Here is a 24,246-nt window from a genome sequence, read left to right as displayed (position 1 = left end):
AACTATATGTCGACAAATTAGACAACCTGGATGAAATGGATAAATTCTTAAAAACATACAATTTTCCAAAAATGAATCAAGAGGAGTCAGAGAATCTGAATGGACAGACTGCAACCAGTGAAATTGAAGCCATAATCAAAAAACTCTCAACAAACAAAGGTCCTGACCAGATGGCTTCACAGGTGAATTTTACCAAACATTCAAAGGAGAACTAACTACTCCATAAAGTTTAAAAGGAGAACAGACTCCCAAGCTCATTTTATGAGACTAGCATGATCCTAATTCCAAAACCAGATAAAGACACTACAAAGAAATAAAATTATAGGTCATTATTCCATTCACATCTGATAAACACAAATGCAAATATCCTTAGCAAAATATGAGCAAAGTGGATCTAGCAATATATTAAAAAGATCATATACCATGATGAAGTGGAATTTATTCTGAGTATGCAATATTGGTACAGTATCCACAAATCAATAAACATGATACATCACATAAACAAAATGAAAAATAAAAATCACATGATTATATCAATAGGTACAGAAAAAGCATTTGATAAAATCCAGCATCAGTTTACTATAAAAACTCTCAGCAAAGTGGGGATAGAGGGCACATACTTCAATGTAAGGTCATATATGACAAAGCCACAGCCAACATCAAACTCAATGGGCATAAACTAAAAGTGTTTTCCTTAAGATTGGGAGCAGTGCAAGGATGTCCACTCTCACCACTCTTATTCAACATAGTACTGGAAGTCCCAGCCACAGTCATCACACAAAAAGAAGGAATAAAAGGCATCCAAATTGAAAAGAAAGAAGTTAACTGTCATTATTTGCAAATGATGGATAATAAAAAAAAATAGAAAATTATGAACATAACATTTGGCATAAATTCAACAACTCAGATGAAATAGATAAATTCCTTGAAAGACACAAATTTCCAAAGCATACTCAAAAAGAAAGAAATAACCTGAATATTACTATATCTATTGGAGAAATTGAATTTATAGTTCAAAATATTCCCACAAGAATAACTCCAGGCCTAAATGGCTTCAGTGATGAATTCTTGCCAGCATTTCAAGAAAAAAATAATATCAATTCTACACAAGTCCTTTCAGAAAACTGGGGAGAGAACACTTCACAACTTATTATACAAAGTCAACATTACACAGAAAGTAAACCAAAGACATTACACATAGAGAAAACTTAGACCAATATTCCTCATGGACATAGATATAAAAATTCTAAATAAAAGTTTAGCAAGTTTGAATGCTAAAGCACAGCTCTCCCCCTTGAGGTAGAAACTGCACAGTGACTTCCTTCCAGAGGGGACAGGATGGAAATGAGGAAAAAGTACAACTGTGCAGAGAAGAAACCAGAGAAACACAGTGATGCTGTATTGACAGTATGATAGGAAGAGGCAGATACAAGGTGATGAGAATGGTGCTTGACCTCACTGGTCATCCTCTGCAAAAGTTTGAACCAAACAATGTAACAGAGGATAACTAATGCTCACAACCAAGAGCAGTTTGCCCCAGAAATCCAAGGTTTGTTGAACATTTGAAAATCAGTCTATTAATCCACCATACTAACAAATGTAAAAATAGAAAGTATATGGTCATCTTAATAAACAAAGAAAAAAGTATTTGAAAAACTTCAACATCTATTCCTGATTTTTTTAAAAAAAAGGACTCTCAGCAAACAAGGAATACAAGGGAGCTTCTTCAACTGTGTAAAGATACCCTTACAGATAGCATCATGCTTAACAGTACACTAATGCGTGTTTTCCCATCAGATCAGGATCATGTTAAGGATTTCTGTTTCCTCTGCTTCCATTCAACCTGGTACGAGAGGTTCCAGGAGGTGTAATAAGGTATTTAAAAAATAAAGGCACCCAGGTTTAACATAAAAGAAATCAAATTGTTCTTGTTCACAGACGACCGATGGTGTGGACAGAAAACCCAGTGGAATCTACAAAGAGCTACAGAACAAATGAGCCAGATTAGCAAGATTGTAACACTAACAACAAATAATTGGAGACTAAAATGTATAAGACAATCTCATTAAACCCTGGCTTGTATGGCTCAGTGGATTGAGTGCCATCCTGCAAACCAAAGGCTCACCAGTTCAATTCCCAGGCAGGGCACATGCCTGGATTGTGGGCTGAGATCCTAGTAGGGGGTTCATGAGAGGCAACCACACCTTGATGTCTCCCTCTCTCTCCTCCTCCCTTCCCTTCTGTCTAAAAACAAATAAAATCTTTAATAAAAAAAGAAGGCAATCTCATTAAAATAGCATCAAAAACACAAAATACTTAGGGTAAATCTGACAAAAATGTAAGACCTCGGCACTCCGCCCTCAAAGAAGTGCAACACAGCTCTCCCCCCTGAGGTGGAAACTGCACAGTGACTTCCTTCCAGAGGGGACAGGATGGAAATGAGGAAAAAGCACAACTGTGCAGAGGAGAAACCAGAGAAACACAGTGATGCTGTATTGACAGTACGCTAGGAAGAGGCAGATACAAGGTGATGAGAATGGTGCTTGACCTCACCGGTCATCCTCCCAGACTCACAATCCCTGCAATCATGAGAAAGACATCCTGTCTGTCCCCACAGAGCGAGTCCTCACGATACCTGGCCAGTGCTCCTCAGAACCCTAGGGTCATCCAACACAAGGACTGTCTGAGACACTGTCCATCCAGGAGGGGCCTGCAAGAAGGAGGTGTTGTCCTGGGTGGGATCTCAGATCAGAAAAAGGACAATAAGTAAAAACTAAGGAAATGGGAGCAAAGTGTGAGCTTCCATTGTAAATAATATATTGATATTGGTTTACTCAATGTGACAAATGTACCATACTTATCTAAGATGTAAATGAAGTGTGTGGAATGTGAGAAATCTCTGTACCATCTTCGCAGGACATCAACATGAAACAAAAACCAGCTGCCAGGGGACACGCAGAGCCAGATCCTCCTGTGCTTGTTGGCTCATGGATGACACAGCTGGTAAACTATTAGAAAACAGGCCACCTATAACAGGAAGGTGGTCTCATCTAAGGAGGGGAGAGGGTGGGGGCGATCTGAGACTTTGGCCACAGTACTCCACTTTTTTAGTGACTCTTGTTAAATCTACACACCCACTTTGTATTAATGTGTAACTCTTCAAGCTCAGAGTCATTCATCGTTCTCCTCATACACAGAACATGGCCCTGGGTCTCTGGCTGGGTGTTTGTGTAGGAATGGATTCTTCACTGACTTGGGTGTTGATTCTGCTCTTTTCTGGCTGTTTCAAGGGTCAGACTCTTGCTCTCACCCAACTTGTACACTGCTGCCACCTGGCGATAGACTTGTGCAACCTGCCTTAGCTCAGTTCTTCACCATCTTTGCAAATTCCTTAACAAATACTGGGCCAACTGAGACTCACTCAGGAGGAAAAGGGCTTGGCAACAACACACAAGACCCCAAATTGAACGGGAAGCGAGTGTTTAACAGTAATCAAGCCAATTCATCTGAGTCTGGAATGAGTGGGTGCTGAGGAGCAGGGCAAGGCATGGAGAAGGTGAAAATGAAGGAGAGATGGAGGAGCAGTAATAATTGCAGTGCAGTATCCCTTTGTGAATGTTATAATATTTCAGCAAGTAGCCTCATATCAGATTTGCAAATGAGTCACTAAGCACTGATGGAAAATTTCTTGGGCAATGAAGAGCAGGACCAGAAAAATAGGACATTTGGTCAACCTGGTCCTGAAACAGTTTACGCCAAGCGTTCACATTAAGGATCCAATGGGTAGCCTTGAAAATGAACTGGCCCAGGATGCAGAGAGAACAGGTCTCTGGGTGACAGCTCATCAGTAGCAGGCATCTCCACTTTAATCTTTATTCTATTGTCTTTTTTTTTTTCAGACTCGTGGATTCTTTGTGGAGTCTTTCCTGCCCCCTCAATTAGCTGCATCCTCTTGCTTGAGTGTCCTGTGGTTTACAGTTCTGGCGTGAGCCTAATCACAGTTAGCTGTTTATAAGTCTGCCTTCCACTGCAGACTGAGGCCTCAGTCGATCACTTTCTATTATACCTGGGTTTGGTGTGGGGTCCACCTCTTCACACACTGTCAGGCAGAGGGAGACGAATGGAGGTGTCAGCACAGTCCCCGCCACACTGCCCTTTTCTCTCTGCCAAGTAAGCGCCTATGGAGGGAACTTGTGGGTGAACACTGAAGACAACTTCGTTGAGCTGAGGTCATGACCAAGAAATCTCTGAGATGCAGCTAGTGCTTTGGGAATCGACTTCCCATTTTTCTTAAGATAAAAGTGGTGAGACTGTCCTCTAGTGGAGAGACACTTGGGCTTTGGAAATAACCTGTAAGTAATCCGAGGGTAGTAAAATCAGTGGTGTTTTCCATCCCTCTTCTACATCTGTCACACTGATTTTCCTTTGGGGAACAACCTCTTCCCTCATGTGGCAGAGACAATGCTCTGTGTTGACCACACTATTCCTTGTCATCCTGGGGACATAGGAAACCCATACACCCTGAGCCAGCAGCACAGAGGGGTCATGCAATGAGCTCTGGCCAATGGAATGCAAGTAAAAATGCGAATGCCTGTTCCTAGGCCTCGTCTGCCAGCACCAGAAGGCAAGTGTTGAGGAGGGTGGCTTCAGAGGGTGGAAGGAGCCAGGGTCACTGTGTTACACCTTAGAGGAAAGACACTCCAGAGACTCCTGGCCTCCAATGGCCAAGCTGGAATTTGCTGGAAGAAGCTCTCATTGAGTGAGCCACTTTAATTTAAATGTCCTGTGTTCCAAAAAGCTTACAGTCTACTCTGGAAGATGAAACATGCTTCTTAAAAAGAAAATGACAGTAATAGCAAGCACTGCCATAGGATTTGCCATGAGCACCACCTAAGGGGAATGGACTGGCCATTTCCACTGCTCTGATGCAGAAGCTGGGGCACATGATGCTAAATCACTTGCTCAAGAGCACATGGCTAGCAGGTGGCAGGTCTGGGGTCTGCACCCAGGTTAGTGGGGTTCCAGAGTCTTGTACTGGATTCAACACAGATTCAGCACAGATAGGTGCTGAATCAGTACTCAGCACCTATCTGTGCAAGAAACTGTGCTAAATGCTATGGGGAAATAAAATGTGTCTCCATTTTTAAAGAGCTGATTCTCTCATAAGGTAAAATTGAGATGCATCTACTGAGTACTGGGTATTAACTACTGATTCTGAATGCTGAGTACTGATTGATACCCAGGGGGTCAAAGAAGGAAAGGCTAACGGTGCAGTGAGTGTAACAATAACTAACATTACTGAGCACTGAGTGGAGCAGGCAATGATCCAAGTGCCCTATCACACACTAACCCATTTAAGCCTCACAACATCCATAAGAAGGATACACTGCTGCTATTGCACCCACCTAAAAGAAAAGAGCCAAGCACAGATTTTCCAATGGCTTGCCCAGGTACCCAGCTAAGAGATGGTTAAGCTGGGGTTCACACCCATGCCATCCATTTCAGGGCCCACACTCTGACCCAGGGGTCTCTGTCACCTCTCAAGTCTCAGCAAAAGGGTCCAGGATGAGACTCATGGATTTCACATCCTGCCACTTCCAGGAATATGAGGCTGGGTTCATTGTTTAACTTCTCTGAGCTTTAGTTTCCTCATCTCTAAAACGGAGTTAATAGTTTCCCCTTTGCTCACTAAATTATATTTACTAATTTTATTGGTATTTTTATTATCATTATTACCAGTATTATCATTAGACACTGAGGCAAACAAAAGAATGAAGAAGAATGGTATTTCAAGCAAATATGCTAAGATAGAAATACACAAAGATATGTAATCTCTCTACAAAATGTCTTGGAAGATCTGCCAAGTGTAAGAAATAACTCGGTGTTAACTGGGTCAGTTCGTTTTAAATATACTTGCTGCAGGTGTTTCTTTGCTGTTTTGTCAGGAACCTCTCCATCCATGAAGGTTCTCCTGGCTTCCTCTACCACCTTCCTTTTCTACTTTTTAACTTTGAGTCACTAGCTTCATCCTATTCTATTCCCTGAGCTTCAGCTAGCAAGTCCTGTGGATGACGTTCGTATCATTTGCTGTAAATTTTTATCTTCTTCAGAGAAGCACACCTATATAATAGGAGAGGAGAAATAAAAATAAAACAAAAAACCTCATCCCCTCTTGCTGACGTGGGTCATCCCTCAAGGAATAATACCAAAGGATCACATTGCCAAAGGCCCCCTTCACAGCAAGCACAAGAATTGGATGGAAGAAGGAGAGCGAATGGGGATAGGTGTATTCGGAAAATAGTAAGATTAGTCTGGCTGACACAGATTTCATTTAGATAATATAAAGAACTAAGGGCAGGGTGTCAAACTCATTTTCACGGAGGGCCACATCAGCTTCTCGGTTACCTTCAGAGCCAAAATAATTTTAGGACTGTATAAATGTAACTACTCCTTAACTGTTAAGCAGTTGAAATTACATTCGGCCCTTTGAAGGCAACCTCAAGACTGATGTGGCCTGCCATGAAAATGAGTTTGACACCCCTAACTTAGGGGAAAGAAAACCCAAGAAATACAAACTTCAAATTAGCCTGTGAGGTCCACAGAGGAAAAATTATTTTAACAACCAAAGCTATTTCCCACCTACCAGCCATCCTCAGCCCCAAGTCCCCACCTAGCAGGAGCCACCACATGGCATGGAGCATGGGGTGGGGACCACTGGCCAGGGTCCCTCTGCACAGTAGGGTTGTCCCTGACTTTGGAGTTGGGGCGCTGGGTCAGGACAGAGCGGTGCAGGGGCTGCCACCTGGTAGGGCTGCTACCTATGGTGGATGGTGGGGACTCCAAGTGGGTTGGGGGTATTCAACAGATGCAACTGGGGGACATGGGTTCAAGGAAGCAGGAGCTAGTAAGATGGTGAGGTGATCCTGGTGAGATGCTAGGAGGAAGCTAATAGCAAGGACAAGCAAGTCACAAGACTCAAGGTAGAGGATATCACAAAGTGGGTGCAGTGGGAGGGGCGTGTGGGGAGCTGGTCAGAAAGTGGAAGATAAAGGCAGGAGCCCATCTCCCAGTTTAGATAGCCCATCACCCATCTAAACTGGACACCCACAATCCATCCCAGCTGACAGCTAGCCCTTTCCTCGTTCTTCCAGAAAACAAAGCAGCCCTTGACTCCATTCTCTGCTTTCTCGCTTAACACGTAGCTCAGTAGGAAAAAACTTGTCTGCAGCAGAAGTTGTGCAAACCCGGGTGTCCACTAGCCTCCTGAGATAGGCTGACTGAACACGGAAGCCTGCTGAGTTGGTGTGATGGGGGAGTATGGCGAATCTGGGGAGTGAGATGAAAAATTGGGAGGAGGAACCATCAGAAATGGATGTCGTTCAGTCTTCTCCGAGGAAGGACTGACCCTAAAAAGCTGTGAACAGCACATCAGTAAGTTCCCTCCTCCAGTCCCTTGCTCTCTGAGGGGTCCACATTTGGCCCCAATCAAGGTTTCCTATTGTCCCCAGTTGTCAGACTAATCTGAAAACAGCTGGTTCTGGCCAGGCCATCATGGGGGGAGCACAGCCCCTCTCTCTCAGATATGCCCTGTTCCCATTACAGCTCCAGCGTGCCTGATGGTTCTGTACTGCGGGATGTTGTTAGGGTGAGGACTGTTTGTGTAACCGTGGCACAGCTGGGTTGCCAGAATTCTTCATCACATAAATAATCTCAAGGTAATACATTATTTAAGCCATAAATCTTTTTTAAAAGATTTTATTTTTAGAGGGGAAGGGAGGGAAACATGATGTGTGAGAAACATCAACTGGTTGCCTCTCACACACCCACAACTGAGGACCTGGCCCATAGCCCAGGCATGTGCCCTGACCAGGAATCAAACCAGTGACCTCTCAGTTCACAGGCTGGGGCTCAATCCACTGAGCCACACCAGGCAGGGCTGAAAAATAAATCTTTATATGCCCCTTACATTGTGTCCAGCTTGGTGAGGACCCAACCCAACACCTGCCTATCCCTTTCCCGACAGTACCAGCCCTGTCCTGACATCAAGTCTTCATAAAATGACAATGTACTGACATGTCTAGGTCTCCTTGCTTCTTTTCAAAATATTCCCAATAGCCATTATTTTGGGTTCACATTTGCAATATTCTTATAAAAACTATGTGCACAGAGACATGAAATTTTTCACGAGGTCAACACAATTTCCCCAAATCTTTTATATAAAACTTAGTGCACTCTGATTATTACTGTCTTCTTTGCATTTTTGTCCTTCTCTAAGTCACTTTTCTCCTGGTTGTATGTTTCCTAGATCCCTCATTTCTTCTTTCCCAGAGCCCATGTGTCTCCAAATTTGTGTTGGCTTCATAAGATTACTGTGTTCTCTTCTGCAAAGCGCATCTGTCCAGTTTTGCCCATGAGTCTGCCTCTAGCACTTTCCGTCTCTCTTTCCCACAACCTTCCAAGGGGACCCTTCTCATTAATGGTAGGATAATAGTAATTAAAAGTACCTGTCCTTGGGGCTGAGGACCAGGAATCTCTATTTCTTTTGAAGGATGCATTTATCTCCTGTTCACTGTGAATGCTCTGCCAGCCTGGGCCATGTTTCCATTTTGTATTTGCTGCTGGGGCATTGAGAGTTCCCTCTCGGTGTCCCTACCTTACCACAGATGTGTGCACTAATGCAGTCAGGCCTTATCTTGTTTTTCCTACTTCCATTTTCCCTTTGCCCAAATACTGTTTATAAAAGCTTGGTATAGTGTACATATTTTTGTGAATCACCTGATACTCTGTTTGGACAGGGAGGGACAGAAAACAAAAAGAGTAAGGAAGAGGGAGCACCGTCATCAGCCCTGGGCCAGGCCAGGAGCCCCCAGCACCTACACTCTTAGTCCTGTTTTCAGAACCTGCGATGCCGGGGCCAGCTGCTGGGGCTGTGGGATGGGGCATCCAGCCGCTGCCATCCCGACATGCACTCGGGGACAGAAGGATGAGTGGTGTCTGTCTGGGTTTCCAGCAAGCTCCTGGACTAGGCTTTGGATGCAAACCAACACATCCCCAGGAAGCTGGAGGATGTCCCAGCTGTGAGGATGCAAGGAGCCCAGAGGTGACCTACACTAACCCAGATGGCCCCAGCCACTTCTCAGGGCAGCATTAAGGTCATAGCTGGACTCCATGGCCCCTGTGGTGGCCTCTCTAGGATACAGCCACCCTACAGAGCTCTGCTGGGAATGAAGCCTCGGTGGCCTGAACGTTACAACCTGGACATGCACTGAAAACTCTTGAGTTAGGACAGTCACCCACGAATGCTTCAGGATGGGTGGTTTTGTGGGAAGGCCCAGCCAGCAGCTGCCTCTTGAACATCTCAACAGACACAGCCGTGAAACAACCACATTTTGCTTTATTAGGCGTTCCATGGTAATATAACACAGCGTTCTTAAGGAATAATAAACACAAGACTTGGTTTTTCTTTTTTTTTTTTTAACCATCATTATTTTGCCATTAAGACAGTGGTTACAAAACAAAGGTACTCTTCTGGCTACACACACGATGATGAGTCGGCCTTAGCAACGAGAGCTCCTCCACTCACGGGTCACAATCACAATCCCAGGGGTTAGAACCATCTATTATTAAAGCCTACATGGTTTTAGAGCATCAAGTCACTGCAGTTATTCAGTTCTGAGCACTGTCAATTTAGTTTAGCGTTTACGTATGACATTCGTTGAACAGACACACAAAGCAAGCCAACAGGGAAACATGCTTACACAGCCTGCGGAGATCTTCAGCTTGTAGGTCGTTTTAAGAAAACAATCCAAGTAACCGAAATGACCATGACCTGGCACAGGAAAAGCAGGAAGACTCAAGTGAACACTGAAGAGCTGCGAGTGTTTCTTAGAATTGAAACAAAAAAAATTTTTTTCCAACTGGTTCAAATTTCTTTTAAGTGCAGGTGAAAAAAAAAGCAAATATATTAAGTTAACCAATTATTCTTTACAAGTGCAATTTCTTTCTCAGATAACAAATAAACAACAACAAAAAATAAACCCAAACCCTAACCCCAAAGGCAAAATGTGTGGAGAGACAAGTGGAATGACAGGATGGCCTGCTTTTTTGTGTTGCACGTTATGAAAGCAGATTTGGTTTCATAAAAGCCTGCAGACAGAACACTGCTCAGGAGAACCTGTAAACACGCCTGAAGGAAATGCAACACAGATCAGCAAAGACAGGGACAATCACAAAGGCAGCTCGTGGAGAGGGTCACTGAGACAAGGAGGGGACGATGAAGACACAGATCACCTTCGGTCTCTAAGGGGCCCATGTTGGATTTGCAAGGTTTTCTCTCGACAACAGCTCTGATGTGACATATCGTTCACTAAACAGATGTTTCTTCTTGCAAAGCAAAATGGACTTCAAGTCCAATAACCCAAGAATTTTCTGAGTTTAAAAGCCCTCCCTATATTGTGTGATGTCTTTCAAAATAATGGGACAACACCCCCACCCCTCCGCCAAAGTGAGAAGCCCCAGTATGTTCTGGAGCCCCAACAGATACTTAAGCCAGCAAACAGGTTCTTGACACCAGAATCCCACTAGCTCAAGAATTCTGAGCTGGCAGCTGGCCTCAAGGGCTGGTGGGCTCACTTGGGCTTTGGGGCTCAATCTCCAGGTTTGAATGTGTCTGACCAGTTAGCACTGCTCAAAGGAAGAACTCTCACATTCTGTAGTCTCAGATTCCTGCCACATCTCGGCACTGAATCAGGGTCTTTCTGGGCCCACATGGGAGAGTGGGGTGGGCACCTTAGCCTTCCCTGCAACTGGGCGGTGGCTTAAACTCACATGCATATCCTTGTAATGGTGGGGGGAGCACCAGTCTCACCGGGACAAGGACAGCAGATTACTACAGTTGTGGTGACAAAGCTCACATCCTCCCAGGGAGGTTCTGTAACCACAGTGGACGGGTAGACCTGGTTATTTGAAAGGCAGTGGGAAAAGGAGAGAAAACAGTTATCTCAGAGACAAGGGCCAGAGGAACACAAAGAGATAGTCGTGAAATAAACTAAAAGCTAGAGAGAGAGAGAGAGAGAGAGAGAGAGAGACAGAGAGAGAGAGAGAGAGAGAGAAGCGAGGAAAAGAGCATCCTCCAAAGATTTAATCTGCAGCAAAATTGAGGCCAAAAAGAACACCTGCCCTTTATCACCAGCTGACCCAGAAGACTATAGTTGGTGGCATGGACACTCTGGAACCTCCCAGGAGGGACACAGTGAGTTGGCCGACCATCCTGAATCAGCTTGGTGGCTGTGTAATTGCATCATTAGGACGTCCAGTTCAATCCCCTTGCATTAACATTGGATTAGGCTTTCCAATTTAGTATTTAAAAAAAAAGAAACCTCCTCCCTCCCCCACCCACCCCCACAAAGAAAGTGTTTTTGTTTTTTGAAATTTAAAAAGAAATAGGCAGCTCTGGGCATTTCACTTTATCTTCCCTCGAAATGAAAAGGAAGATGACAGGTACAATGAAGGATGAGGTGGAACACACCCTCGGGGTGATTTGCTCTGTTTTGCATGTCTGAATGTTGGATATGGTCTCATGGATGGGGTTGATGGAGAGACTTGGTGTGACATTTGTAGATGCGCAGGGAAGTGGGTGAGCAAAATCAGTGACTCTGGGTGAGGGATGGAGTGTGGGGCCCAGGAGGGAGCCCCGTGAACTGGCTGCCCCACAGTAACTATCACAGGCTCTTTAAAAAAAAAAAAAAAAAGGGGGAAGGAAGGAAGGAAGTCTCAGAATGTCCTCAGGTGTCCCATCGCCCAACCCCAGTGGAATAGGCCCTGGAGCTCTAGCCCAGGCTGGTGATGTTGGCACGGCCACCAGGAGGCGCCACAATGCGCTGAGTGGTACGACGGGGAACGTTGTCATCAATCTGAGCTCCTAGGGAGAGAGAGGGGTGAGGGTCAAAAACACATTTTCAGATGTTCCTGCTTTCACTGAAATAACACAGTGTGGGGGCAAAAGAACCACGCCCACTCTCTATCCTCTCAAGACCTCACCAAGAGCTTCAAGCACAGAGAAGGGATGGGCTTAAGGTGGCCAAAGACAACAGTGTTAACACAGGCCCTGCAGAAGCCAGTCAGATCCATCACCTGAAAATGTGAACCTATGTATGAAATCACACTGCATTTTAGGCTTTCAATGGACTCAGCCTACCGCCTGCCCCTGCTGTGTGGCAGTCAGGGGGTGGCCTCTGCGACGCTGCAGCCTCATCTGGCATCATGTCCCCCCGACACTACTCATCTACCTGTCCCACCAAAAGGAGGAGTAACGATGGCTCCCCACAACTGAATGGACTGGTGACATACGACAGCACAGACATTGTGCCCATTGTACTTAATGACAAAACTACGGCTTGCTATTCTTAAATGTTTTAAACATGGGGAATCTGTATATGGCAATATATGGAAGTATTCTAAAAACCAGCACATCTGACAAGAATAAAAACAATCAGACTGTTTGAACAGCCCAGCTACAGATCCATGTATACAGCTCGGGGAGCTCTGTTCTAGCCACAGGCCAAACAAAGGGGGACACTTAAAGTGAGGAAGCTCTAGAATCTTGATGCTTCCTCTCGTCATCCCTGACACCACTTATGTTATCCTAGCAAATAGCTAACAATTCTCAAATGGTTCTATCCTAAGCACTTTACATGCTTATTAACTCAGTTTATCCTCACAACAACCCCATAAGGCAGCTATTACTAGTGCACCCATTCCATAGGCGAAAAGACTGAGGCACGGTCAGCAAGCATCCAGACTACGAAGTTGATCTGTTGAAGCTCCATACACTGAACTACCACAGCACACAGCTGACCCCTGAACAACAGAGGTTGGGGTACCAACCACCTATGTAGGCAAGTCTGCATGTAATTCTGAACCCCCCCCCCAAACTTAATTATAGCTGGCCCTTCCCATCTGTGGATTCAACCAAACATGGAACAAAAATGTTACCTTCAATTTGCATTTAGGAATGGGAAAATACCATTTCTGATCCGTGTTTGGTTGAATCCACAGATGGGAAGGGCCAACTGCACTTATTGAAAACAATCTGCATGTAAGTGGAGCTGCACAGTTCAAACCCATGTTGTTCGAGGGTCACCTGCACTGAAATACCACCACATCCTTTTTAGGATAGAAAAGGATTGCATAACACATTTAAAAAAAAGTCCTCTTAATGCAATATGGTAGGTATTACATGTGATGTCAACTGATGTCAGGACCTGAAACCCAACTGGCCACTGGCTGTGAATTACATCCCTGGTGCTATCACTGTTTCCCACTTTGGGAAAAATGGGGCTATCACTCATTTCTGCTTCGTCTCCTTCTACAAAAGTGATTCCCGACTCACCAGCCACTGTAGAACTGGGCCCTCCCCAAACCATAACCGTACCAGACAAGCTGAATCCAGACTGGTGCAGGTTCCGGACAGGTGGGGCCTGCTGCTTGGCCGGAGACGTCTTGGCGGACGAGGCTGGGGTGACCGTCTTGGGAGTCACAGACACCTCACACACAGGCCCATCGTACAGGCCACGAGGAACTCCTCTCAGCTCTGCCAGCTGCAGGACACAAGAGCCCCTCGGTCAAGCCTCATTCACAGAGGACGCCTCCCTGGAGACCTCCCGATGGGTAAGGAACACAGGCCTGTGAGACTCTCAGGGGAGGAGGGACAGATGTCAGCATGGGCCAGCCCCATGACTCCAGGCCAACGGTCTGCCAAGGTGGATCGTGGGGAAGTGGTTACTCTATAAACACTAAGTAGTCATCCCCAAAGCACTTCCACTTAAACCCACTTAAACCTACAGCAATCCCAAATGTATTATGAAAGGAATCTGGTCTCACGTTCAAGATCTGGCCCCAGACTTTCTTTCCAATCTCTTTCCCTGAGATTCCCTGACAACTCCACTCATCCCGGCCTCACAGCCCCCAGGGCAGGACAGTAGTCCCCACGCACTGAACACACCATACACGTTCCATGCTCGTGACATTCTCTCTACGTAAGTCCCTCGTCTCCCTTCTTTGACTTGTCAAACTTCTACTTACCCCCCAAGACCCAACTCAAAATGCCCTCTCCCCACATAACTTTCCCCCAGGACGAGCGGTTCCCTCCTCTGAACCTTATTGCAGCACACAGTACGGCCTCACTTTATCCTGGCCAGCTGCAGACACACCTGACTCCTCTGCTGGCATTCTGGACTCCGGGAATAAAAACGCCATGTTTCCTTTTTCTCTGACTCCTCCACACTCGTCTCAATGTTCAGACTCAAAGTGCTTCGAAGGGCTTATGAAATCAAATGGAATCCATGACAAAACAGTTCGCAAGACCAGAGTGACTCACCCTGCTCCTTGCCTTGATACGCTTGTAAACAAAATCAGGGAAGGGCTTTCGAGGGATGTAGCGCCCAGAGCCTTCGGTGACGTGAAGGGTGCCGTCTTCTAGGACAATCTTCCCCTGGCTGATGACCACCAGGGGAGAGCCACGGCACTCCATGCCTTCGAAGACGTTGTACTCGAGAGCCTAGAGGAAGGGACGCAGGCTATGTTAGGATATGCCCTGCTGCCCTGGCTAGAGTCACCCAGACTGGCAGTGCCCACTGCCCGACAACACACGGATGCAAGCAAGGCCCAAAACAGAGTCCCTGTCCCACTGACCACACCTGTAGAGCATGGAATCATCCTTTCCCACTGGAAAGTGTGAGGATCTGTAAACCCACACAAAGGTAAGGAAGGATTCTGCACGTCAGCAGTGACTTTGTTCTAACTAACTCGAGCTCCAACCAGGTTCAAATGCAAAGGCTTCCTGTGACCAAGCTCTAACTTTCACCTTGAAACAGGCCATCCATAAGTAGGTTTCCCTTGGTTTGCCTGGCTTTCCCTCTGTTAGCAATGTGGTTAACTGAAGTCCCTAAATGAAAGGACTATGGTAATTTAAGAGGCTTACCTTTCTAAGATGTTTGAGGTTTAGTAATTCCCCAACCATGCAATGGTCCTTCAGGTTTCAAACTTTTCAGGGTGAAAGCGTGGCATTATCTGAGTGCCCTCTTGGAAAATATGCCCAAAAGCAAGGCAACAGAAGGCAGGAGCTCTGGGTTCAACATAAAAACTCCATGTGTCAGGTTCGCTTGTCACTCGAGCCTACCCAGAGCGATCCCCGGATTCCCAGAGGCCTCCTACTCCCTCCTGTCAGCCTGTTCACAGCGTCAATGTTGGTGCTGAGCCCAGGAATGGGGTGTTAACTGGCAGCTCCAATGGCAAAAAGCAGTTTGGGCCACTGGGGCATTCCGACCAGTGAACAGAGAGCATCTCTGCTCAGTGCCCTGGTGGGTAAGCATGGAGAAGCCCTGGCCAGCTCTGTAGTAGGCACATTCAGTGCCCAAATGCAGTGGTGCTGATGGAAAGCAGCACCAAGGGACTGCCAGTACTGCTGCGCCTTCAGGGGTTCATGTGGAAGCTACCGAAGGAGCGAGGCAGAGAGGAATCTGGGAGGAGGGAGGGGACTTTACATGGGAAACCTGGGACCAGTGTGTGTCCCCAAGTCTTTCATCGATTCTAAGACACTCTTCCCTGAAGTCAGAATGTGTCTTACAGCAGATGGATCTGCACAGTCAACCATTGCCAGGGCAGACGGAAACAAATTCTTCCAGGGGGGAGAACTTCCTTGGGTTTTCGGTTCCCTCCAGCCTAGAGGGCGACCACACTGAATTCACTGGACATTTGATTCTCAACTTCAGGTTTTTCCGGACCCTGCTGGTAGCAGGAATTCCAGCCTCCAACTTGCATGAATACCAGCTTCCAGTTCATATTCTCCAAGGGGACACTTTGCCCTCTCTGTACCCAAAGCCAAGGCTCACAAGCTATTTGCCACCCATCCTCCATAGCAGATGCAGCACTCACTTATCCTACTCCAAGTACGTCTGACCCTCTCGGTGGCACAACAGATCTTTATAGGGGTCTCCTCTTACCTTCCTCATCTTGTCTGTGGTTCCCCTTCATGGCAGCCCATAAACTAATGAGTATCTGAACACCGAGCGCATCTTAGATTTGGTGAAACCATAGCTGTATACTATAAGCAGATCCCTTTAGTCCTGCCTCAGAACTTCAGTGTCTTCAACTGCCTCCCTCACAAGACTTTGTAACGGTGACAACACAAACAGCATCCTTTGTGTGTCAATCCAGGGAGAGAATTCTGTCAGCTCTGCAGTGACCTTTGAAAGGGCACATGCCGCCCCTTAGGGGCTGCACCAAGTCACACCGCTGCCACATCACTGCACAGCAAACTGTCTGCATTCTCTCTCACACACTGCCTGGCACCCTCCTGAGCAGTGGAGACAACCTCGGACCCGGTGCCATTTGCCTTGGGCTCACCTCCCAGCCCTGGCAGGGCCAGCTGTGTGACTCTGGACAAGTTCCTTACACCCCTCTCAGCCTCAGCTTCCCCACCTACGACAGGAAATGGCCCACTCCCAGGAATAGCAGTAGGATCACGAGAAACGAAAGCAGCCATTTAGAAAGCATTCACTCACTCATTGTCTGCTTTTTCACTGCTCTTTCCCGACAAGATTGAAGCCCTGTAGTGTCAAAGCCATCGTAAGAAACATATGCTGAGTTTAGGTGCCTGTAAAGGACCGATCGCAAACCCCAGCGAGAGCTTCGGGTCCGCTCCCCTTCTGAAAAGACGGAAGAACCAACTCTGTGACTCTAAGTGACTTAAAATTGGCAAGTCCAGTGGTCACATTACAGCTCCTTCAGTTTAGAGTCCACCCTCTGTCACACTGTGAGGTGGCCAGGCTTTATCACTCACCAGGTAGAGAAATTTTTAACCTATATCCACACGGGTCCCTAAAATTACTCAACTGAGAGGATGCCTGGAAAAGCCAAGCAGAGGCTTAGCAACCAGCTGTCAATAACAATCAGCTAAATGCTCCAAAATAAAGCTAATTAGCACCATGGTAGAAACACTGTGCTACACGGGACAGCCTCCCAGTGTATGTTGCACAGGCGTGCTCAGTGTTTGCTCACCCAAACAGGTGAAGATGGAGAGGCACTTTTGGAAGTCAGCATGTCTTCAATGGGGCTACTTGGAGGGAAAAGGAGGGAGGAACCTAGAAAGATCCAGGCGCACCGCCTGCAGGGCAGAGGCTGCCTTCTCCCATCACTGCCCCCACCCAGCCTCTCTTCGGCAGGGTCAGGGCTCCAAACTCAAGCTCCCTCACTCGCTCCCTCACTCGGTCGTCTCCAACTGAAATAACGAGCCCAATTCCCCCTTTATATCACCTCTGCGGAAAGGGCTCTGCGCTCTCCCCACCTAGCCATGACCCTGAGGCTGCACAAGCAGTCTGCCGGGACAGAGCGCTGGACAATTCCGGGTTCTAATTCTGGCTCTACCGCAAAATAGCTATGTAACATTAGACTTCGCTCTGGAAGCCTGGGTTTATTCATCCTCCCAGCTGGGATAATAATACCATCCCTTTATTGAAAGGCAGAATGAAAGAGTGCATGCAAGGGAGTATGATGTTAAATGTGTGTGAATATATAGGGGGGTTCGCTGGGCAGGACCCCAGGACCTCAGCCTATAAAGAAGCCATCCTGGATCCCACGAGGTTGTGGTCCAGGTGATAAGTTGGGGTGGCCGTAAGGCTGTGCTGCAAAGCTAAGCCAACCAGCGGGAGAGGAGGGGAAAAGTCGGTTCTAGATACACTGAGAGCTGAGCAGCCCTCCCAGAAGGCGCCCACAGGTGCCAGTAGAAGCCAGTGGCAAGCCCCACACTTCCACCCCCTGGGCCCCATGGAAGAGAGCTGGGGGGGAAGGGGGGGAGCAGCACAGTGAGGGCTCAGGCTGTCCTGGAGCAGCGCCAGAGGCCCAGCCCCAAGCTGCCCTGGCGCCGGGGAGACGGCCTCTCTGCCGGCCCGGGCTAGCTGGGGTGGGCAGCCTAGACTCACATTCCCTGTCAGGCCAGCTTTCAATTCAGAACTTGACCTAGAATATCCTCTTCAGTTACTCAGAATTCACTTCAAAATTTATGAGATTCTGACAAAACGCTTAGGTCTTAGGCTCATTTCTACTCTAAAGCTCCCCCTGTTGATATTCTTTCCATATAATACCTATACAGATGTACAGATGTAGCTGTACATAAACACACAAGGCATTTTTCTATGAAGAGCCAATGGCACCTAACCTCTCCGCCCAATGCCCCTGCCCTCACTGAACCATAGGCCTTCAGAGACCTCATCAACAGCCTTCCTTCTCAACTGAGAAGCTGAGACATGACATGAAGTCACTGGCCCAGGGTCCCAGGAACCTGACAGGGTAACCCCAAACCCTGCAGTCTGGACTAAGAGACGAGATACCCCAAAACTCCAGACCCTGAAGTCCTGTCAGAATGGCTGTGGGGTATTTCTCTTGTCTTTGGGGAGAAGTCAAAGTCGATGAGCTCCTTAGGACAGTAAGCGCACCTGCCGCAACAATGACAGGAGAAAACGATGATTTAAAATAATAAGCGTGCCCAGTGAGTGTGTATTTAGGTCCCTTGCACCAAGCGCTCATAAAAGGTACCTCACCAAACTATAAAAATGGAATGCTGCCTGACTCCTAGAACCTTCTAAGGTCCTGGCATGACTTTGGAGGCTCTGAAGGTCTACACATACAGACCTCTATCTCTAAGAGAAGCTGTGGTGCTCCAAAATGATAAGAGTACCTTATTGCTGTCTTATTGACCTTCTTAAAGAAAAAGTTATTTTTTCTTTGCAAGTTATAATGTATCCTGGGGAAAAGTTCATTCCTACCACAGTAAGTTGCCTTCACAAACCCCAGGGACTCTCTGGGCCTTGGTCCCTCTCTGTGACTGATTCGGTGGGATCAGCCCACACAGTTAACAGGCCTTACGCTGTTGTGGGTCTTGGCGGAGATGGTTTTCACACTGTCGGGGTCCCAGATGACCAGGTCGGCATCAGATCCCACAGCAATGCGGCCCTTCCGGGGATAAAGGTTGAAGACTTTGGCTGCATTGGTGCTGGTCACAGCCACAAACTGGTTCTCGTCCATCTTCCCAGTGACCTGAAGGGTACAACACACACACACACACACCAAAGGCAGGTCAGACAGCAAAGGCTGGAACACGGCTTAGCCACGAAAGTGAGCACACTTTTGACACATACAGCTTAAATGGACGTAAGGGCATTATGCCGAGTGAACCAATCTCAAGTAGTCACATAGTACATTTCATTATACAAACATTCTCAAAATAACAAAGTCACAGAGATGGAGGATAGGCCAGGAGGGATGTGGAGATCTGGCCAGGGGGCCAGGGGTGGGAATGTAAGGAGTGGCATGGGGAGGGCCTCTGTGGTGACAGAGGTCATCGGTATCTTGTCTGGGGTGCTGGTTATATGAATCTACGTAGGACAAAATGACACAGACACACACGCACCACTGTCGACCTCCAGGTTTTGATAGCTTACTATAATTATGTGAAATGCAACTAAGAGGGGAAAATGGGTTTTATCTAATAAAAAATAAAATAAAATAAAGCTGCCAGAGCCACCAGGCCACTTCAGGAAACATCACCGGGCGAGCCTGAGTGTGGGCTGGTCTTCTCAAACACACAGGCACAGACCCAGGCTTCCGTCCAGCCAACCTACAGCCTCAGCCCCACCCTGGGTTCCTGCAGCCGCAGGTGCCCATCTCACCTCCTCATATCCCTCCTGTGCTTTCTTATCTCTACCACTTGTGATCCACTTCCCTTTACGGACATAATTTGAAGGCGTGACGGTGTATTTCTGAGTTAGGAAACCCACTCTACAACTCATAGAAAACTGGGAAAAGGGAATGAGCTGGTCTTCAGAGAAAGAGAAAAACAGCAATGGCCCATGAGCACATGAAAAAAAATAGTCATACCTATCAGTCATTGAAGGGATTGAATAAAACAAAATTCACCAATCAAATCAGGTTGGGGATGTTGATAACCCCAATGTGGGCCTGGTAGAAGTAACTGGGGGGTGTCATATGCTGCTGGCAACATGCAACTCAATGCAATCTTTCTGGAAGTGACTTTGACCCTGTATATGGCACAAGACTTAAAAAATACACACATCCTTTGTGCCAGCAATACCACTTTTAGAATTCCTCCTAGGAGCACAGTGACAGACATGTCTGGGATGTACATCCCGTAACAAAATCAGGAAGAACTAGGCGAGGCTCCACATGGGGACAGAGACTGGATCAGTCGGTGGACTGTGCTAGCCCAGCCCAGAGGGGCTGTTCGTTTCTCCCCTGGGTGGCAAGTGGCTGTTTTGTCTAAGTACAATTCAGTGCAATTTTGAAACTCTATCTCACTGTTCACACATACCACCAAGAAAGAAAATTTTGCTTGATAATGTTAAGACATGAAAGTGCATGGCAGCATTAGAACCGCACACTGCTTCTGCTTTCGCGTGCTCTGAGGCTTCCATAATCCAATTCTTTGGATTCTGTATGAGAAAAATAAAATCCCACTGCAGGCGTGGCCTCTCAGTCACGGGAAAAAATAATTTACACTTAAAGGGCATATCTAATCCCTCGCCATACAAACATGCAATCAAAAATCAGTTTCAAGATCACTTATGCAGTTAACACCTAACTACCATCAAAACAGAAACAACTTTTCCTGCATGGAAAAACATCAAAAACAACACAAATGTTTGATGAATCACAAGTGAATTAGAGTTTAGCATTAAAATGGAAGTCTGCTACAAAAAACAACAAGATTTTCAACTATATTTAAGGACGTGGGGACCTTTTCATTATGCATCATCTTATTGAAACAGGCCACAGAATAGTATGTATGAGGCCACGTTATTTACACACATACACATACATATTATATGCACACACGTGTGCTCCTGCACTGGCAAAAGATGAAGAGACATCTGGCCGACATGTGAGTTGTCATTAAATCTGAAAGATGGTGTTACGAGTAGTTTTTAGTCACTTACATTCTCTCTGGAATAAGGCTGTATTTCCTGAATAATCTAAAATCTTCATTTAAGAAACAGAAAACCTGTCCAGTTATTGTTTTAAACCACTGAAAATGGAAAAGCCACCAGATCCCTCAGGGTCAGGGTCTGCTCCCAGCAGGTTGTGGGGAGTAGAAATGCTAAGCCCAGAGAGCCCCTAAAATCACTTTTAAGGAAACTGAATGTGTTTCTAAGAGCAGCAGATTAACTGAGAAAGTCACCACATCCTTAAGGAAGATTTTTCTTGACTGATCAAGAGTTTCACTTTAACTCTGTGGGGTTGGTTTTTTTTTTTCAGTATCCATTGGTCACAGATGATAATTTAAAAAATGTATATGAAATGACCTCTATAAGGAGTGGTCTTGGATTCCCAAACCTAAGAAATATTGTCACACAAGTACCAGCTCCTAAAATTTTCTCAAGTGCCATTTCAAGGCAAAGCGACGTGAGACCCGTGGCCCTCGGGGGAGGAGGCAGGGGAAGGCGGCTGCTTACCACGGCCTTATCCCACACGACAGACATGCGCTCCTCGGTGCCGTTGGTGCCCTCCGGGATCAGGGTGAAGTTGTCCTTCCCAACAGCCTTCTGGGCGGTGTTGAAAGTGCAGTGGGCACTGCCAGTCACCTGCAGGTCTCCGCTGCAAGGAAAACCCAGTTGATAACAGTAAACTGTCAAAGCTGAGTGCATTTCTTTAATGCGCCAGGCCCGTGATAGTTTTTGAAATAACCCATCCTCCCCTTGGGAGATAGGAAATTTGGGAAGATATGATCCTGAGGAGAATCTGTTCCGTGAGGCATCTAGGGGTGTCACTGCACTGTGGGGGGATCCTTTTGATCCCTCATTCATCCCTTTGGTTGACTTTCAAGGTGGTTTTTATTCTGAATCTCCCCTCCCCCACCTAATGGCATCAAAGCGATAACCCCCATTCCCATTCAGTGATCTGAGTTTGCAGAATGAGTGCCTGTCTGTGTGCAAGCCTGCTTTTGCTCATGGGATGACCCACCAGGTCATGTTGGATCTGAGCAAAGACCGAGAATGTGAAGGGCGAACAAGATGCTAAGACTCACCAGGACAGCAAGGAGTTCAGAAAGTCCGGGGTGGTCGGGTCGGGGCTCAGGGGTGGGGAGGTGACAAAAGCCGCGGCCTTGGCCCAGTTCTTGCTCCAGTAGTGGGAGCCATCGGTTCCCAAGCTGGCGGTGATGGGCTCACCGTACACCACGGTTCCTGATGAACAGATGACAAAGCTGAGTGCCATGCCACAAGAGAGAATGGAAGCCACCCTCGTTAGGAGTAGCCACCTCCCAGGCAGCGTGTCCAGGACTCTCCCCATCCCTTCAGATCAGTGACAGCCTCACCTCACAGGTGAGAACACAGATGCCCCAGGAAGTCAAACACCACAGCCACCAAAGTCACCCATCCATGATGTGTTCCCAAAAAGTCTACCCTGGGAACCCATTCTTCTAACTCAGCCACTCTCCCAGGGGATCCGCCACGCCGTCCGTCCTACACTGCCGATCCCCAAGCCCATCACCACTCCGGACTACAGTCCAGGAACCAGTCCTGATGGCTATGGAGACTCCAATTTTTAGGTGATCCCTGGTGTTTCAAACTCAACCTTCCTGCTCTGCAAATCCTCCCTGTGGCCTCCCAACACTTCCCAGCCCTCTTCTCAGTGTCTCATCTGGTTAATGAGCTGAGAGAGGAAATTAGACATGATATCAAGGGGCTGAAGCATTTGAGAGCAAATACAGATCTGCCCAAGTGGAAACTGGGTCCCGGAGTCACCCCCTGAAAGGAGGGGCCTCTAGTGCCACCAGACTCCCAGCCGAGTGAGAAATAAAGGACTTACACAGTTACACTACTGAGACTGGGAGGGCTTCCACACCCTGCTCTGACTTAATGCATCAAGAAAGAACATGTGTTCCCTGACACTCAAATCATGCCCACTTCTCTGTCCATTCACACACAGGCCACAGAGGTGGGAATTGCTTCTATCCATGAGTGCCGATGCTTTAAAGCCTGAAATGCATACTTTCTTCCCACCACATACCATCTCTTAAGTCTGGCCTTCCTTATTTGTCCCCAGCTCATTCCAACAGAGCCTCCCAGTCAGAGTTTAGATTTGCTTTTGCTTTCCCAATCTCCTTCACCACCTCTCCGTTCGCTCTCTGTGACACGCAAAGGGTGCTCTTCCTACAGCATGACCCTGCCAGGCCATTCCCTAGTGAGAGTCCTCCCAAGGAGCATTCTGCTTCCAAAGACAAAAACGCACTCCTCCCTGTCACCGGATGCCCTTCAGCATCCAGCCACCTACCCTCACTGACCTCCCGCTGAACATCATTCAAAACTCAGTCCCAGCCTCCACTCTTATAATCCAATAACCACCCTGTTTGGAAGTTTTTGGTTCTCCACTAGATGGAGATTAATGTGAAGAAAATGAATCTGCCTACACATAGTAGGACTCAATAAATGTGTGTTGAATTGATTAAAGGGTTTAAGCTTTTATTAATGAAAGGCATCAGCTGGAATGGGATGTCAGGCCAGCCACACACCACCAGGACTTCACCCTCCCCCTCCCCCCCCCACCCACAGGGCTCCCCCTCCCCCACAGTGGTTCTGCTCTCCACACACAGAGTCCTTGGGGCCAAGTGCTGCTCAATCAGGAATGTGTCTCCTTTCCTCTCCACAGCCTTTCCAAGGCCTTATCTCTAGATATTAAACCACAACACCCTCTATGCTGCAGTTGCCACTCTGAGATCTGGCTCCTCCCAGCTGTCCCCTCCGGCCTCAGGAATGTCACAAAGGAGTCCCTGTTCAGCCAGAGACTGTTAGTGGCCAGGCAGAGAGTTCACTTGGAGACATCATAACAACACAGAAACAAGAGGAAGGTCTCCACACTCGGGGGAGCCTCACCAAAGGAAGCCCCCAGGAGAACACGGGCCACTGCTCAGAATTGCCAGAAGATCCCCTGGCTTCCAAACCCACTCACAGCCTCCTAGGTGGAACTTGGTCTGAGGAGCCAGCTGGGTGGCTACACAAACTGTTCCAGCTCATCCCAATGTGGAAAAGCACCGAGTAATAATAAGAAGGCCATGGCAGGGGCCAGGTCCATTTACCAAATGCAAGTGGCTGAGCAGACCCAGCCCCACATGGTTTTCCAAGACCCCCACTCCCAGCTTCTGGTCAGCAGCTCTTCTGCCCAGCCAGGTCTGCAGGT

The 24,246-nt window shown here is 47.1% G+C and overlaps 1 protein-coding gene across 2 annotated transcripts in view; it reads right to left on the bottom strand.

The window, feature by feature from the left end:
• Positions 1 to 9,374: 9,374 nt before the first annotated feature.
• DPYSL2 (dihydropyrimidinase like 2) overlaps positions 9,375 to 24,246 on the bottom strand; it is a 103,757-nt gene continuing 88,885 nt past the window's right edge. For both annotated transcript variants that reach the window (XM_028519184.2, XM_028519185.2), the window contains exons 9-14: positions 22,097 to 22,253; positions 21,525 to 21,666; positions 18,922 to 19,092; positions 14,378 to 14,557; positions 13,433 to 13,598; positions 9,375 to 11,920 (exon numbers count right to left, since the gene is read on the bottom strand). In XM_028519184.2, the coding sequence (XP_028374985.1) occupies positions 11,829 to 11,920; positions 13,433 to 13,598; positions 14,378 to 14,557; positions 18,922 to 19,092; positions 21,525 to 21,666; positions 22,097 to 22,253 (908 nt within the window). In that variant the 3' untranslated portion in view covers positions 9,375 to 11,828. The remainder of the gene's footprint in view (positions 11,921 to 13,432; positions 13,599 to 14,377; positions 14,558 to 18,921; positions 19,093 to 21,524; positions 21,667 to 22,096; positions 22,254 to 24,246) is intronic.

This window comes from Phyllostomus discolor, chromosome 8, assembly GCF_004126475.2.
Source record: "Phyllostomus discolor isolate MPI-MPIP mPhyDis1 chromosome 8, mPhyDis1.pri.v3, whole genome shotgun sequence".
NCBI classification, from domain to species: domain Eukaryota; kingdom Metazoa; phylum Chordata; class Mammalia; order Chiroptera; family Phyllostomidae; genus Phyllostomus; species Phyllostomus discolor.
This window is presented reverse-complemented; position numbering and strand designations above follow the sequence as displayed.